General features: G+C 40.7%; 1 protein-coding gene across 1 annotated transcript in view; it reads right to left on the bottom strand.

Annotated features, from left to right (window-relative positions):
- Positions 1-17,464, bottom strand: part of LOC136859064 (uncharacterized) — a 792,234-nt gene that overhangs the window by 744,220 nt on the left and 30,550 nt on the right. The window contains exon 5 of the mRNA XM_068225768.1: positions 3,990-4,167. Coding sequence (XP_068081869.1) covers positions 3,990-4,167 — 178 coding nt within the window. The remainder of the gene's footprint in view (positions 1-3,989; positions 4,168-17,464) is intronic.

Below are 17,464 nucleotides of genomic sequence, written 5' to 3'. Positions count from 1 at the left end.
ACTCTTCCCAGAAGTGAAGATGGAGTTGAAAGGGCGGCGTTTTGCATCCGACGAGGAGCTTCTGGCAGCATGGGGTCAAGAGTGTGAAAATGTAACCGAAGAAAAGTGGCAGAGTTGGTTCAGTGATTGGTTTCGACTTATGGATAGGTGTATTGAGTTTGGTGGAAATTATTTTGAAAAAGTCTAAAGCGTTCACTCACATGCAAAACTTTCCTAGTGCCTTTTGTAGATAGTGTTGGTTGGTGCATGTATTTCAGTGGGCTTGGCAGACTGATATGCAATAACAACTGCTGGCTCGGTGAGGAAAGCAACAGAAAACTACCTCACTCCTTATTTCCCTAGTACGCCTCTTCAGTGACGCCTGGGCTATTTATGACAGCTGTTGGGGGAGCAGGACTAAGAATTGGACAATTAAAAGTTTATTTCGACCAAAAGCAACCAGAGATCTAGTACCAAAAGTAGAGAAGTACAAAGTTGAACTGCACTGCAGGAAATGAGGTGGAAAGCTGGAGGAGGCACTCCGCGATAATGAACGTGTTATATGTTATGGAGGATGGGCTAAAAATGAGAGGCATGAATCTGGGACAGGCTTTATGATAAGTGACCGTTTGGTGATAATAGAGTAAGAATGTAAAGCAATCAGTAACAGAATATTCTGCCGTACTACAAAATACAAGTATGAGGAAATGGCATTGGTCAGTGCACGCACATAATAGAGGTGGGTGAAGAGGAGGAGAAAAACGCCTTCTATAAGTAAGGAATATGGGTAGTATCAACAATAGCATCATGATGGTAGTTATAGGAGATTGCAACGCCAAGTTGGGTCGAAAAGGGGTTACACCCCTGCACATTGTGCGCTTTTCTGTGTAAATAAAAGAGATTTACAGACCGACAATATGGTGGGAGAACTTACACCAAGAGTCGATTGAGAATGGTCTGCGGTTGATCAGTCTAGCGGCAAGCCACAAACTAGTAGTCATTTCGACAATGTTTCCACATTTAAAAGAATTACAAATGAACATGAACATCTCCAGATGGTGTGACTGTGAGTCAGATAGACCCCTTCATAATTGATATAAAGTTCAAAAACAAAGTAAAAGACGTAACATCCTACAGAGGAGCAGACATGGACACAGATCATTTCATGGTCATCAGAATAGAGATGTGCTACGGCAGAAAGAAGGCCGGAGCATTCAACAATCAGTCTGGCATATAGAGGCTAGAAACTTCAGAATTTTTTTGTTATTTGCTTTACGTCGCACCGATACAGATAGGTCTTATGGCGACGATGGGACAGGAAAGGCCTAGGAATGGGAAGGAAGCAGCCGTGGCCGTAATTACGGTGAAAATTAGACAGCGATATCAGGTCAGAGTGAAAAATGAGTTTAAAAACTTGATAAATACCCTGAAGGAGGCAATGTACAGAACAAATGGACAGACATACATAAAGTAGTGGCAGAAGCGGCAAATGAAGTTCTTGGTGAAAAGAAAAGTGTTTTAATGACATTTGTAAGGATGCAGTAAAGGCGAGAAGAAGAGCAAGAGGACAATGGATACAAGATGTTCAAAGCGTGAGAAAGAATGAAAAGTACCTTTAGAAGGGAGACAGCTCGAATTTTGAGAATAGAGAAGAGGAAGTACATGAAGGAGAGATTAGAAAAAATAGAAAAAAACAGAAGTTACTCCGGGAATGTGTTTCAGACCATCAGAAAATTATAGAACGCTTAACGAGCTGAGCCAGTGATCATTAGCGATCAGGACGGGCAGATTCTCGTAGACAACGTGAACATACTGCACAGATAGAGGGGATACTTCGAAAAGTTGCTGAACGTAGACGACCCAGACAAGTGGAAAATGAAAAGGTGACAAAGAGGTACACTGAAGTCTCCAAATATGATAATAGAATAGCTACTGCCAGACTTCAGAACATCAAGGCTCAAAGTGAAGACAAAATAACACCCGAGATGATGATAGGATAGCTATTGACAGACTTCAGAACATCAAGGCTCAAAGTGAAGACAAAATAGCACCCGAGATGATGATAGGATAGCTATTGACAGACTTCAGAACATCAAGGCTCAAAGTGAAGACAAAATAACATCCGAGATGATGATAGGATAGCTATTGACAGACTTCAGAACATCAAGGCTCAAAGTGAAGACAAAATAGCACCCGAGATGATGATAGGATAGCTATTGACAGACTTCAGAACATCAAGGCTCAAAGTGAAGACAAAATAGCACCCGAGATGATAAAGGCAGGAGGACAGAATTTTCACGAGTTGCTTTACGATCTCACTAAAGCCATATAAACAAAAACTGCCAGAAGAGTGAAAATGGGCAACGATAATTGCAATACATAAGAAGAACAGCAAGAAAGACTGCAGAACTATAGTGGAATCTAGCTAGGCACTGTCTATCCCATACAAAGTTCTCTCGCCAATTACCGTTGATAAGCTGAAGCCGTTCATTGAGGAAGCTGTAAACGAATATCAAGCCGGAGTCCATTCAGGGTAGTCTACCACTGACTACATGTTTTTCATAAGAAATGCTGGGAGTTTGATAGGCCCATATTGGTGACTTTTGTAGATTTCTCCAAAGTGTAAGACAGAATCCACAGGCCAAATCTATATAAATCTCTGAAAGAATACAGTGCATTAATAAAGATCATTTATATGGGGTAAGCATACGTAGCGACAACAAAAGATAAAGTCAAATACCAAGGACAGCTATCCAGGGAATTTGAGATTCGCACAGGTCTGCACTAGGAGATTCTGTATGACCATTACCGTTCAACATCCCCTGGATAAAGTCACCCGAGAAATGAAACGAGAGGAAAAGGGTATTGAACTGAATGGGAAAACACATTTAGTGGCATGAGCTGATTATTATGTGATCTTTACCGAGTCTGAAGAGCAAACGATGTAAATGGTGTCAGATCAATCCCAGATGGCTTGCAAAGTTGGGCTGACGATAAATACAGAGAAGACAGTGGGCATGGAACTGTCCATAGTAGTCGTACAGAATGGACCGCTCCCAGTGAGGTACTAGAACCTTGCCAAAGTAAAAAAAAAAAAATCAAATACCTAAGAAGAAGAATGGTTGAATTTTGATTATGCAATCGTTAATTACAACCGAATGTACACTATATTGTATGTTCAAAAGTGTTCGGAATCCCGTCAGTACACGTAAACTAGAGTATAAGTCACTACTACTTCCGCTGCTGTTGTCAAATTGCCGCAATAACCTGAGAAAGAAAACCAATCAACATATTTTCAATGCATTTAAGACATTTTATGGCTTCAATAAAATCATGTCATGACGAGCATTGTCAACAGAAACTAAGCATATATCGGTATCTTAGTACGAGTTTGCTCTACGGGACAGAATCACTGAATAAAACAAAAACTAATGAATGAAAATTGCTGATCTTTGACCGAAGAACCATCTGAAATGTCTTCGGAGCAGTGTAGGATGAAAATGGCTGGAAGCATAGGAACTGCCAGGAACTGTACCTACTCACGAACTACCACATTGTGGTACAAAAAAATAAAGGCAAGGAGACTGAGATGGGCAGGATACGTGGTGCGCATGACCGAGAGAAACTGAATGAAAGCAGTTACGTTGGAGAGACCCGAGAAAACACGACCAATAGGTAAACCCAAAAAACGATGGGCGAATTGAGTGGGAATATATAGACAACTGTTCGGAGTCCACAACAACTGGATACAAACAGTGCGAAACCGAAAGTTATGGAGGCAAATTGTGAGAACGACGCATGATCTACACGGTCCTTGATCGCTGGAATGATGATTATGATTATTCTCTACTCTGAAAATGAATGCTTAGTCCACATTCTGAAATGTTGCTTAGTTACTTACAACTTGATACCCGTGTCCGTGGGTCATAATGATGAGAGATTATCCGTACATGCTATCTAGTAATTTTCATAGTAGATCACAATTAATGTCAAAATGGAGAATACCTTACCATATCTGGCACGTAGGTTTCAAAGAAATTTGCAAATCCTTCATTCAGCCAGGTGAACTTCCACCAGTTGAGCGTGACAAGGTCACCAAACCACTGGTGAGCGAATTCGTGGGCAATAGTTGTAACAATGGATACCCTCCTGCTTTCAGTGTCTGTTGTCAACAGGAGCATGTTCTCCCTGTGAAAGAGAAAATTAAAATTGCGTGAGATGCTTTTATTTATTGAAATAGAGGCACTATGACTGTAATGTTATGCAGGACGAGTCTCTCCTCTGTGGCAAAAAGCAGGGAGAAAACTGGGGCGCAACAAGAACGACAAGCCAACTAGTAAGTTACGGTCCAACACACTACTACTGTTAGTTAATTACAGTTTATCAAAGTTGAAGGAAAATGTGCATCGTGTTGCGTTGCCCCTAGTACGTTGACTACTGCGGAAGCTACTGCCACGTTGCTCGACGTTTGCTCGGTGGAGTGTGCAGGTATCGCCAAACACGGTCGAGCGTAGACACTGTTACATCAACAGACTGTCCGATGACCACAGTAAGAAAATATCTCGTTCATACCCACTATTCACACTTACACTTAAATTGCGTATGTTACGAATAATACTAAGGATTGACAGTTGTTTTAGTGTTATCAGATGCAGAGTTGGATGCAAACGTGCTGTTCTTAGCAGCATACACTTGCTGTACAGAAAGGATAGTGAACTGGGCTACACATCTTAGCTCTGTTATCTTACTTATCACTCTCCGAATCACCCCCTGGCTTTTTATCATAGAAGAGAGACTTCTGTTTTTATTCCTAGCTTGTACTTCTGTTAAGCAGTAGCAGAAGAATGGTTGAATTTTGATTATGCAATTGTTAATTACAACCGAATGTACACTATATGTTCAAACGTGTTCGAAAGCTCGTCAGTACACGTGAACTAGAGTCAAAGGCAGCTGAAGGGTCGTTGTTGATAATTCGAAGAGACGGCAAGTGTGCTGTGGTGGAAGTTTGATAAAGGGCTTAGGGCGCGTCCAGTTATAACCTACCCCCTTTCTTTATTTTTGACATGAATGTGTCTTATACATTAAATCAGAATGCCAGTTTGAGAAGTAGAACAAGAGCAAAATAGGAAAGATTTTAGAACGTTATGAAGTATAAACCGCGACTGTAAGTCTAGTTGCCAACGAACATAAATATATACGCCGGGAAAGAGTCATCAGTCCTTCAATAAGAGTGGTTCTTGAAATTATTCAAGCTCATGACGAGGAATCGATGCACTTCTTGTGTATTCGGTTCCGGGTGACCAGTGTTCTTTGAGAGTGCGTAGTGAACACACATGTTGACCGATTTAAGAGAAATGTATATATTATTATATTTATATGTACATTTGTTTATTTATTATCTTTATCTATACAAGTACAGGTAAATGCCCCCCTAGTGCACCTTCACAGTATTGTCCAACAAAGGAGGCTTTTAGTGGTGTATCAACAATGCACTAGCCACTGGCATCTTGGAAAAGTATGGCAATTCAGCTGATGTGCCCACTGCCACATTATGGTGAAGCGCTCGTAATTTCGCGATTAAAAAGGCCTAAATCGCTTCAATAGTCTCCTTCCTCAGAGTTCGCGCTATAATAAAGGCCGTGTTAAGATCCACTGCTGGGCAGTATATAGAAGGAGGAAATGATAGTTTCGATTAAGTGTCCGAATACTTCTGATCAGATAGAGTGCTATAGGTCTTGCGGCGACCACGAGATAGAACACGGCTGACTTGGAAGGAAGCGACCGTGGCTTTAATTTAGGTCCAGCTCGAGAATTCTTCTGGTGTGAACATGGAAAATCGAAGAAAACCATAGTAAGGACTGTTGACAGTGGGGTTCGAACCAGCCATCACCCAAACTCAAGCTCACAGCAGCGTTATCCGAATCACGCGGCCAATTCGCTTGGTGTTGGACAGAATAGTCGACTCTGCAGTGATATTCGTGTTATTGGCTTCACGTCCCACTAACTACCTACTTTCACTACGGTTTTTGAAGACGCCAACGTGCCGGAATTCTGTTTCGCAGCAGTTCCTTTACGTGCTGGTAAATTTATCGACGCGAGACTGGCATATTTTAGGATCTTGAAATACCACCAGACTGAGCTGGGATCAACACCGCCAATTTGGGCTCAGAAGGCCAGCGTTCTACCGTCTGAGCCACTCAGCCCTGTATGGTCTCTCTATTCCTGATCATCTTAGTTCCCCAGGAAATGCTTTGAAACTCATTCTTACTGTAGGATGAGTTTACCCATGAGCCATGTGCCTTTCTAGAGAAACGTATTTTCTAAATGTCTCGATTTCCTGACAGTATCAAACTCACGTCCTTCTGGGCGAACCGAGCTCATCTTTATTGCCTCAGAATATGGGACACTATTCTCAATTATCAGTACCTTAGTTGAATCGTCAGGGTAATGGCTTTCCGTCCATAGGTCCCCGGTCAGGCCGGATACAATGTTTTAGAATCAACGCTAGGGACGACATGTTAGTTAGTTATTATTTCCTATTTCTGTACCTGGACTTCACCAACTTCTCAATATGCCAACATATAAAACTACTAGACAGTATTTACTTTAATTTTCAGTGAAAGTTTCGTGGCGACACGTTAACCCACAACGGAATATTCTGTTAAAAATACAGGATATGTAAACCGTATCCAAATGATACTTAATTAACTACTGAATTTTTCTAGTTGAATGCAATATTTTAAAATAGTTTTCGGTATTATAACTTTCTGGATATTCATACTGTATACCGGTACTTCTTTTTATTATTATTCTGTTTACCCTCCAGGGTGGGTTTGACCCTCGAACTCAGGGAGGGATCCCACCTCTACCGCCTCAAAGGCAGTGCCTTGGAGCGTGAGACACTGGGTCGGGATACAACTAGGGAGAATGACCAGGACCTCGCCCAGGCGGCCTCACCTGCTATACTGAGCAAGGGCCTTGGTGGGGGATAGGAAGATTGGAAGGGATAGACAAGGAAGAGGGAAGGAAGCGGCCGTGGCCTTCAATTGGGTACCATCCCGGCATTTGCCGGGAGGAGAAGTGGGAAACCATGGAAAACCACTTCCAGGATGGCTGAGGTGGGAATCGAACCAACCTCTACTCAGTTGACATCCCGAGGCTGAGTGGAACCAATTCCAGCGCTCGTACCACTTTCCAAATTTCGTGGAAGAGCCGGGAATCGAACCCGGGTCTCCGGGGGTGGCAGCTAATCACACTAACCACTACGCCACAAAGGCGGCTACTATATACTTTCGAGTCTAAAACACTTAGGTGAGAAAGAAGAGTAAAGATATTTGCCATTAGGATATTAGTTACCTGTTCTGACAACATGTGAGGAACTGTATTCCAAAAAAGAAATTGCTCTCATTTTTTCAAAAGTCGATATATATGTAGACCCAGGCATCGACTGAATTGTGCTAAAACACTTCAGTACTTCTTTGGTATAACTGCGATAAATACGGAATGAATGTCATAGACTTGCACTATTCTTCAGTCCATGTTATCTATATATATAAAATAAGAGTTTTATCTGTACATTGCTCAGAATTTAAAAAGGATGGCATCAGTCGTGTCCACAGTAAGACGAAATGCACTTTTTAATTTTCCGTAATTTCTGTCTGTCTGTCTGTCTGTATGTATGTATGTATGTATGTTTGTATGTATGTATGTACACGCATCACGAGAAAACGGCTAAAGAGAATTTAATGAAAATCAGTATGCAAAGTCGGGGAATAAGTCGCTATAATCTAGACTATAAATAATTTTCATCACGCTGAGTGAAATGGTAGTTTAGGGGGAAGCCTAAAACTTAATCCTCAAATATTTATGTTATTAGTGGTCGTATCTTAATGAAAATCGGTATTCAAAATCGGCGAATAAGTCGCTATGATCCATGCTATAAATAATTGTATTCACGCTGAGTGAAATGGTAGTTTAGGGGAAGGCCTAAAATTTAGTTCTGAAATATTGTTGTTATTAGTGGTCGTATCGATATAAATACTACATAACTAAAGTTATAGAGTATTAAATTTCCGATCATTTATGTCCTATTCATTGTTACCATACCGGCTATTATCACCGAGATATTCATGAATTTGGATTTTTATTGCCAAGTCCATATCAGCACCGAGTCACAAGAAAATTGGTAAACAGAATTTAATAAAAATCGGTATCTTAAGTCGGAGAATAAGGAACTACAGTCTATGCAATAAATGTGAATGCGTACAATATAGAAAGCTCATAAAACTGATCAACAATAACATTACATTAACCATTGTTGTGATGTGCTTTGTGTCATCTGGTGCCAGTCAACTCCGACAGATAGGATTACTGCTGCATACCGAGTATTGTTTTAAAATTTACCTTACGTTACACCGACACAGATGTCTTATGGCGACGATGGGATAGGAAAGGGCTAGGAGTATGAAGGAAGCGGCCTTGGCCTTAATTAAGGTACAGCCAAAGCATTTGCCTGGTGTGAAAATGGGAAATCACGGAATACTATATTCAGGGCTGCCGACAGTGGGGCTCGAATCCACTATCTCCGGGATACAAGCTCACAGCTGCGCGCCCCTAACCAAACGGCTAACTCGCCCAATCGTACCGAGTGTAACAGCCTGCCTGAATATTGGCGGGAAGTAGCTGGGAGTTAGATAACTTTCTTCTTTGGCATGCCATTCCTCTGGTTCATAAATTTTATGTTACTACTGGTACGTAACACACTGGTCCATCAAAGCATTCAAGCTATTCAGTCCCTACTCTGAGGCACTGATTGGAATGAGCAGAGTGCATATTTAACGGAATAATGGCAGAGGAGTGTTTACGGTTGTTTACGGCCTGGTCATTCCAGCTCTGGAACTTTGGACTGTCAGATCGGCACCGTAGTACTGTTCGTTAAAAGTGAGAAAATGTGCGGTTTTTAATTTGATCGATTATTTTATATCATAACATTGCTTTTAATCGCTACTTTCCTACTGACGTTTTTGTAATGCCTATATTGACTTCAGTTAGGAAAACCACAGTCAGTCTTCCTGAGAATCCCGTAGCGAAGCACGGGTACATTAGCTAGTTGAAACTATAAATCGAGCGTACTGCGCTGTTGGCGGCAATGAGAAAATATAAACATAGAAATATAAACGTGGATATATATGTGGATATAAATAGAAATGTAGAAATTATAAATACCCCCTATACACGCAACAATAATCCGTCTGCTCAGCTTTTGTGTTTCGTGCGTGATCAGTGAAGGAATAATCATGTCGGACGAAAATCCAGATTACAGTAATTCTGCCGTCTGAGCCACTCACCCCGGCAGGTTAGCTCCATTCCTGACCACCTTAACACCCCAGGAATTGCTCTGAAACTCTTTCCTGGCGAAGTATTCCTCTAGGAAGATAACACACGACAAATGATGGTAATCATAAGAATAAAATAAGAGAAAGGGAAGCTCTAGCTAGTTAAGTGTAATTCAAGCTGTACGTAGCTTGCAGTCATTATGACCGTTCCACATCAGGGAAGAAATGCTGTGCTATGGAGATCCACTTATATGAAATGAAATTAATAAAATGATATCATGATTCTTTCGATTACAATATCACTAACACTTTATCCCATTTATAAAAAATTATATTTTTGTAAAACGTGTTTAATAATATATATGTATATTGCACCCATAAGCGAATTTGCCTAATTTAATTCATAATTAAAATTGAATATTACACATATGAGATACCACAGTGAGGCTGTGAAACTAGCAGTCACAAAGGAACTTTCTGGCGCCAGCCTGACGGCGAGAGAATCCACGAAACTCTTCTCTAGACACGACCAGATTGTAAACCACCCATCCAATAAATTTTATGACACCGCCGGGGAGTGGGCACTTGCTGTTCGTTCTCATGAGAAAAGCACGCGGTGAAGCCTGACCTATTTAGCTAGGACAATAGAGGACCAACGACAGTAACCGCCAATTCGTGGGAGGAAGCGGATGCACCACGTTTTGAAAGAGCGCGAAAGTCTCAACCAATCAGAATATTCTAAATTTGAATGAGCTGTCATACCGGGAGATCTATAATCAGTATCTCGCGATCTGAAGCCCGATGTGGTAGTGAAAAACAGTGTCCTAACTTCTTTATAATATTTGGCGAATTATCAGTGCCAATCTGTGATTAATCAGTGCCTAATTAATAAAATTCAACTTCGAACGGAGGAGTAATAGAACCCAGAATAAGGAGCCATCATGGCTGAACGAGGCCATCCACCGGAAGAAAATAACACCAGTGACGCGCATCATCGTGTGGATTATTCTATGATCATTTCCCGCGGTGCAATATCACATGTGAGTCGGACAGAATTTAGGAAGTTTTGAGTATAAATTTTGAAAACCATAACCTACGGATGTACGAGAAAGCGCTCCCAAGGACTAGATTATTACGCCACATCCCTTCCACGGAACTATTTTCCTGGTGGTGGGAGAAATTTTATAAAACCCAGCGACCACAGGGTCGAACTCTCAGTTACTCAGTTACTCTCAGTTACTCTCAGTTACTCAGTTACTCTCAGTTACTCTCAGTGTTTTGAGTCTTACTCAGTTATTCTCAGTTCTAGAATTCTCAGTGTGAATCAGTTACTCTCAGTTACTCAGTTATTCTCAGTTCTAGAATTCTCAGTGTGAATCAAGTTCTCAGTCACACCAAGTTATCAGTGTTTTTGAGTTTTCAGTGTTTGAATCATTCTCAGAGTCACACCAAGTTCTCAGTTCACAGTTGTTTTGAATGCTCTCAGTTATTGTCTTGAGTACTTTAGTGTTATTTCAGTATTCTCAGTGAATTTACGTTTTGACAGAGTGACAGAGTGTGTCAGCAAAATGCATTTAGTCAGCTTTATTTTGGCTGGTACCAAAGCGATTAGACACTTGTAGGCATTTTAGGAAGCCTTGTATTATTTACTTGGGAGAATATGCATTTCAGAAAATGAACACTTTCACAGACTTTTGCTGTAAATGCAGGGAGTGTAGGCAAGAATTACACTTTCAACTTGAATGAACTCACATTACTAGTCGAGGGAAACAAATTCATGTTCCAGCAGATTTACATAAAAACATTTCTAACCAGTGGGGAGTGTTACATGTGAGATCAGTATATAATTTCCTCCACAACATAAACGGTATTTAGCTTGATTCTACCATTCTACAAACTGTTTGGCAAGCGAGATGTTTATGGGCGGAAACTAGTAAGACAAACGGGAAGGTGATTGACTTTATTCAATGGAGGCCGCAACAGCAGACCTTGAGGGAACAGTTATGCCCCAGTAGGGTTAACGTACTGTAAGCTGTAATGTAAACAGAGCTGAGGGATCGTCGGAAGGCCAGCAGGTGTTTGCAGGTAAAGAGCGAGGCGACCTTCATCTACACAACAGGCAGGAGGCTGCAGTGGCATCTTCTAAACTTTCACTGGAGTGAGAGAAATGCGAGTGTTTTATGCTAATATAATCGTGTGTCACGGCATGGCAAGAATGTGTCAAATTTGCGTGTGTAATAAAAATCTGGAATACCACATCACCTTGAAGATGGAATTCTAATTTCCACCATGACCGGGACCGGTGGGTGAACTGACCTGCTTCCACCATACAGGTATGAGCATAATTAAATCATGTAAATAATATGTAGGACCGTGGCAAAATCGATGATCAGTGTAGTTTAGAGTACTAGGTAAGGTTGTAAATAATTCACAGTAAATATAATAATAATAACAATAATAATAATAATAACAGTAATAATAATAATAATAATAATAATGTTTATGTTGCATTTTCAGATAGGCTTATTTTGTGCACTTTGTTTAAGTAGATGTTTGTTTGCGTGTATTCATGGTTGATTTCTGTAGTATGTCATTTTGACAGTTAGGCAGCTTTTGATTTTTGATCTACGAGTGTAATGTCAGTTTATTATTATTATTTCATCATGATTTTAGATCGTTGGTTTTTGAGTTATATTTTCTTTTGTTGGAGTTTTGATGTTATGGACACTACCGCGATGTTTTCAAGGTTTATTTTCACTATTTTGCGCATTTCAGTTTGTTTTATGTTGCGGAATCATCTTTCAGATGACCGGTTTTGTTGGTATTTATCCCGCGGATTTTTGCGACGATTTCGGTTAGACGCGCATATATTTTATTTTCTGTAGTTGCGGTTGCGCACCGTTTCAACATTTGTGTTTTGAGAGGCAATCTCGTCACTTCCTTTTATAGTAACAATGAGCGCCATTGATGAGTCAGCTCTGTGATTTTGTGATGTGTTAACAGTGAATGATCGAGAGATCGAGCTAGATGATTAATATCCCTGATGATCTACGTTGATGATGGAAATATGATATTTGAACCATGTCTTGAATTTACATGAGAAGTCGTAATGTGCACGACAGATATTTTTGCCCGCCGGGTACGAGCGAGGCTGTATTGTGGGAATAATGAATTATAATGACGTCGCGAATTAATGAGGAAATAGAAGTGTGAAATGAAGAATTTAACCACGTGCGTTAAATCTGTTACGACATGGGTATGATACTACAGGCAGGAGCCTGTATTTGTTAAATAGTTCCAGGGAGAATAGATGCTCGACTAATAATGCTAGCCAGTGTACAATGTGGACAGAGCAACGAGTCAATGTGTTTTGAATATTTATGTAGAGTCACGGATAACGTGAAAGAACAGTAAATTTTTCCATCAAGGTTAGATAATATTATGTCCAGACATTTGTCGTCTGAAATTTGAGATTGCCGTCAAATTCGCAATATTTTGCTACTCGCAGCGGGGTATGTTTTCTGGTAACTCCGAGTTTGTTTGCGCATTTTTCTATCCTTGTTAATTTCCAGTAGGCCGCGATGGTGGGATCCAGTTTGTTATTGTTTTCTTTCTGAGTGCACCTTTGACCGTTATTTGTAGGACGCAAGCGCATGTGAATTATTTATATTTGATTTGTTGTAAATAGATAAGTGTAGCTAGGCTAGTTTTGTTTTGATTCCTGTATGTTTTTGATCGGAGCAGTGGTTTCTCCGTTAAATTAATGTAATGATGTAAATAAGAGGTTAGATGTTAGGTTTAGTGGGTCATCGATTATGTCACAGTCGAAATAGTAGTGGTATGCTCATACCAGGCATCCAAGTAATTACCAAACTTTCTATTTAAAATCCACTACAATTTTTATTTGGAATGAAGCGATCTTTAAATAAACCAATTGTATAAAACTGCCGCAATAAGTGGTAAAGAAGATGGTACCTGCCTCCATCTAGTGGTGATACCACAAATATGAATTTATAATGAAAAGCAGTTAGCGGCAAAGTCAATAGAAATTTTAATGTACAAAGATCGCTGTCATTCGATAATGTTAACATCAGGCACTTGGCCTAAATTTTGTTTTATTTTAAGAGTCCAGTCTATCACAGGCAAGCAAGTGAAGTCTGACATGTAGATGAGTGGTTGGATACACTCAGAGTGATGTTACAATAATCGATTTGTTTAATCATGAGAGGTTGTATAAGACAACGGTTATGTAGGAAATGAAAGTGATGTTCATGGTTGTTTTGTTCTTTTTCTAAGAATTATTTCCTTAAGTGATACACTTGCTTAGTGCAGTCCAAGATTATTTTAAATTTGGGTATTGTTTTTCCCAAATGAGCAACATGTGTTAAACATTTAATAACTCTGATAAGTCAGTGGATTGATCGACGTAACAGAATTTAATTTACTTTATTGTGAGTCAACTATTTTAATTTCATTAATTTATATTTGAGAGATTGTTTCTCTATTATTTATTTCTATATTTCAAGTAGGTGGTTTTTCTGACCAGAGTTTTATACAGAGTCATTTTTATTCAACTTGTAGACAATGTCAAGATTGTCTGGCATATTTTAATTAAGGTGTTTGACCTTCAGTCAGTTTATTCAGGCAGTTTTATGTTTGTTTTGGAAGGCAGACCTTCAATTTTTAATATTTTATTTAGTCACTTTTATTTTCATTTGTTTACATTTTTCACTAGTTCAATCTACGTCCATTTTAGCATTTTGCATTTTATTTGAATAAATTAGTCTTTTATTTTAAATTTTAATTCAGTCTTGGGTACCGTCATTTTAGTTAGTTTACCCCTTCTTTTCATCTCCCTCACTCCTCTATCAGCGGGTGGCCTCTCCGGGGATATCGAACGGGCACGACTGAGAAGAAGAGTCTACATGCAGCGGTGAGTATGATTTATATGTCATTTATTACAGGAGCAGCCGGCGCAAAGAAGAAAGAAGAGATCACCGCAGTTGGTGCCTTAAAGGGCACAGGGGCCGGAGTGAGGAGTGAAAAGCGTGGCGCCCACCTTTAGGGGCTAGATTTGCTTATCCCCGGGACTTTGCACTTTACATTTCATTTATTTTGTACCCAGACTAACAGCCATGAACATAGATTTACTGAGTGTTGATAAATATGAATGCTGTGATAGTACTGTTTGACAAGTAGTGGTATTAATTATAAATGATATGTTTTGTATAATTTTATCCAAATTTTAGGATAAAATTGTTTTGTATTGGTGATTACTGTGTCTTGCATGTGTTGGAGGTAGTGTTGGGGAACCTGATGGTCTCAGTCGTATTCTCTCAGCATATAGAATGTCGATTAGCCAGGAGCAGTGGGACAGGTTGATTAAAACCATTAACGATTTAAGTGTAACAACCAGTGAGTTGAAATCAAGTCAGGCCGAACTATCGAATAAAATAGAAAGCAGCCAGGCAGAATTAGCTATTGAACTTGTAAACAAGGTAGAAAGTAGCCAAGCCGAATTAGCTAATGAGTTAAAAAACACACAAGGCGAATTGAAATCCAGCCAGGTAGAACTTGTAAATAAGATTGAGAGTAGCCAAGCCGAACTTGCGAATAAAGTAGAGGCAGTACACGGGCAGGTCTTGGAAGAATTTAAACAGTATGAGATAAAGCTCGAGGAGAAATTCATGAAAAGCCAGGTCGAATTGAAAAAAGAGTTACGGGAAAACCAGGATAAACTCATGCAGGCGTGTAATGCAAACAGGCAGGAGACGATGGAAGAGATAAGGAAGTTAGCCGATGCACAAGTACAAATACAAGAGCAGTTAGACAGCCACAGCGCGACTGTTGAGGAAAGTATGAAGGAAACCAGGGAAATGGTGCAAGATCAAGGCACGGATTTAGCTCGAGGTATCATACTCTTGGAAGAGCGTATAGATAAAATTGAGGATGCGACTAGAAAAGAGATGAATAAAGCATGCGTACAGATTGGAGAGACCCAGGAGAAAACGAGCCACGAAATCATGACCTTAAAGTCGGAGACCCAGGATATTACAAAGAGGTTAACCGAACTGACAGAAAAGATAGCAGAAACTGAGGGTGCGATTACACTCAGCGAGCAGTCAGTAAGACAGGAAGTTAGCGAGGTCATAGAGGGAAAAATCCAGGCAATTAAGACCCAGGGCGAAAACTTGTCGACCTTGGTCAAGATGTTAGTCGACAAACAAGCCGAGTCCCAGATAGCCAGAGAAATTAGGATACAGCCGCAGCACGAGCCGACACAGAGCGAGCCAATAACCCAAATATTTAACATGGAGAGGACAATGCCCGAAAGTACGCAAAGAACTGAAGCTTCCACGCAAATCATAAACATCGTGCGTACGAGTGACGACCAACCGAAGAAATTCAGTGGAACGTCACAAATAACACCAAAAGTCTATCTTAGGGAATTGAAACAATATTTCCAAGACATTAAAGCCCCTGAAGAAAAGAAACTACGCATAGTAGAAAAATATCTCGAAGGACAGGCAAAGACCTGGTACTACGGTTTCGTAGATACTTTTAAGACGTTCGCAGATTTCGAGAAGGCTTTCCTCGAAAGGTACTGGTCCTTATCCACACAACAAGCACTCAGAATGGACTTGTACACTCGCAAGTACATGTCGACGCAGCCCACACGATACTTAGACTTCTTCCTAACACAGCTCGTCAAACTTAGGCAATTAGATTCTCCAGTGTCAGACGCAGAGATCGTTCAGACGATAATCAAACAATTTCCGTCGGACGTGCAGAGAATGCTCATTACAGCGAGGGTCGAAGATCCAGCCCAAGTTGAGGCTATATTAAGGGAGCTAGACGCTACATCCACTAATAACGTACCGCAGAGAGTGACCAGGCAAACGCAGGAACATAGGGCTTACCTAGCTAATGCCGCCAGCGAAAATGCACGAGGCAGTGTGCAGGTAAACGGCCCGAATTCAGGTGCTGTACCGCGGCGAGATACGAACACGAGACGCCAGGAGGAAGAAATCCAACGTCCGTGGTTTAGAAAACATAACTACCCAGACAGGCGACCGCGCTACCAAGACAGGCAGCCATACCAACGGAGGTACCTCTCACGTGACAGAAGGCGATGGGAAAATGCAGGAAGAGATAGGCCTTACTATCGCGATCCTGAAAGGAGATGGAATGAGAGAAGGAATTACCAGCGAGATAGGAACTCGGACCCAAGGTATCAAGAGGGGCGCCGATACATCAATGACCTGAGAAACAAACAGCAGCGCGATCCATGGAAGCAGGCGATCGAATCCCAAGACATGAACCCGGATATCACGGGGGCCGAAAGCCTTGAGTTCCAGCAAACAAGAAGGAGAGGAAGCGAGGACCGCAGACCGCTCAATCCGAATGCACCGACGTACGAGGGGACCGGTGCTAGGAAAAAAAAACTTCAATTTCGAATTAGTAGCTCCATTAGACACTGACTCAGCCACAAATTTTACCATTGAGAATGAAGAGTGGGAAGTAGCGAAGGTAGATTCATGGATAGCGCAGCCTGAGGACTTATTAAGTGATGAATTCAAGCAGGAGAGCCCACAAATTTTACCTCTACCTGTGATTAAAGTCAAAATTAATGAAACAAGCATTTTAGGACTTTTAGATACTGGTGCGAGTATCAGCATTATTTCGAGGAATCTGTTTAATGATTTGAAAGAGAGAATGAGCCTACCTGAGATTCCGGTCTCAACAGTAAAAATAAAAGGGATCGTGCCAGACAGGGTGACTACCTGTAAGTCCCAGACATACCTGGAGATGACAATAGGGAGCTCAACCTACAGTCATACATTTATCATAATGGCCAGAGTTAATTACAACGTAATTCTTGGAGCTGATTTTCTAAGGGATACACATGCCGTCATTGACCTTGCAGGGGGCGTGGTGAGATTCCGAAGGAATGGAGCTCACGACAAGGTGGCAATAAATCCGGAAACTGACGAGGACGAAGCAGATGACAGTACTGACGGAGACTTCCACGATATCTTAGGAGCCGAGCATGGGGATGAACAGTTAAATATTTTGGACCATGAGGGGATTTTTACCGACATTTTTATGGTTGATACTGCAGAAGATATTGAAAATTTAATCAATGACAA

The sequence above is a fragment of the Anabrus simplex genome, chromosome 1, assembly GCF_040414725.1.
Source record: "Anabrus simplex isolate iqAnaSimp1 chromosome 1, ASM4041472v1, whole genome shotgun sequence".
Lineage (NCBI taxonomy): Eukaryota > Metazoa > Arthropoda > Insecta > Orthoptera > Tettigoniidae > Anabrus > Anabrus simplex.
This window is presented reverse-complemented; position numbering and strand designations above follow the sequence as displayed.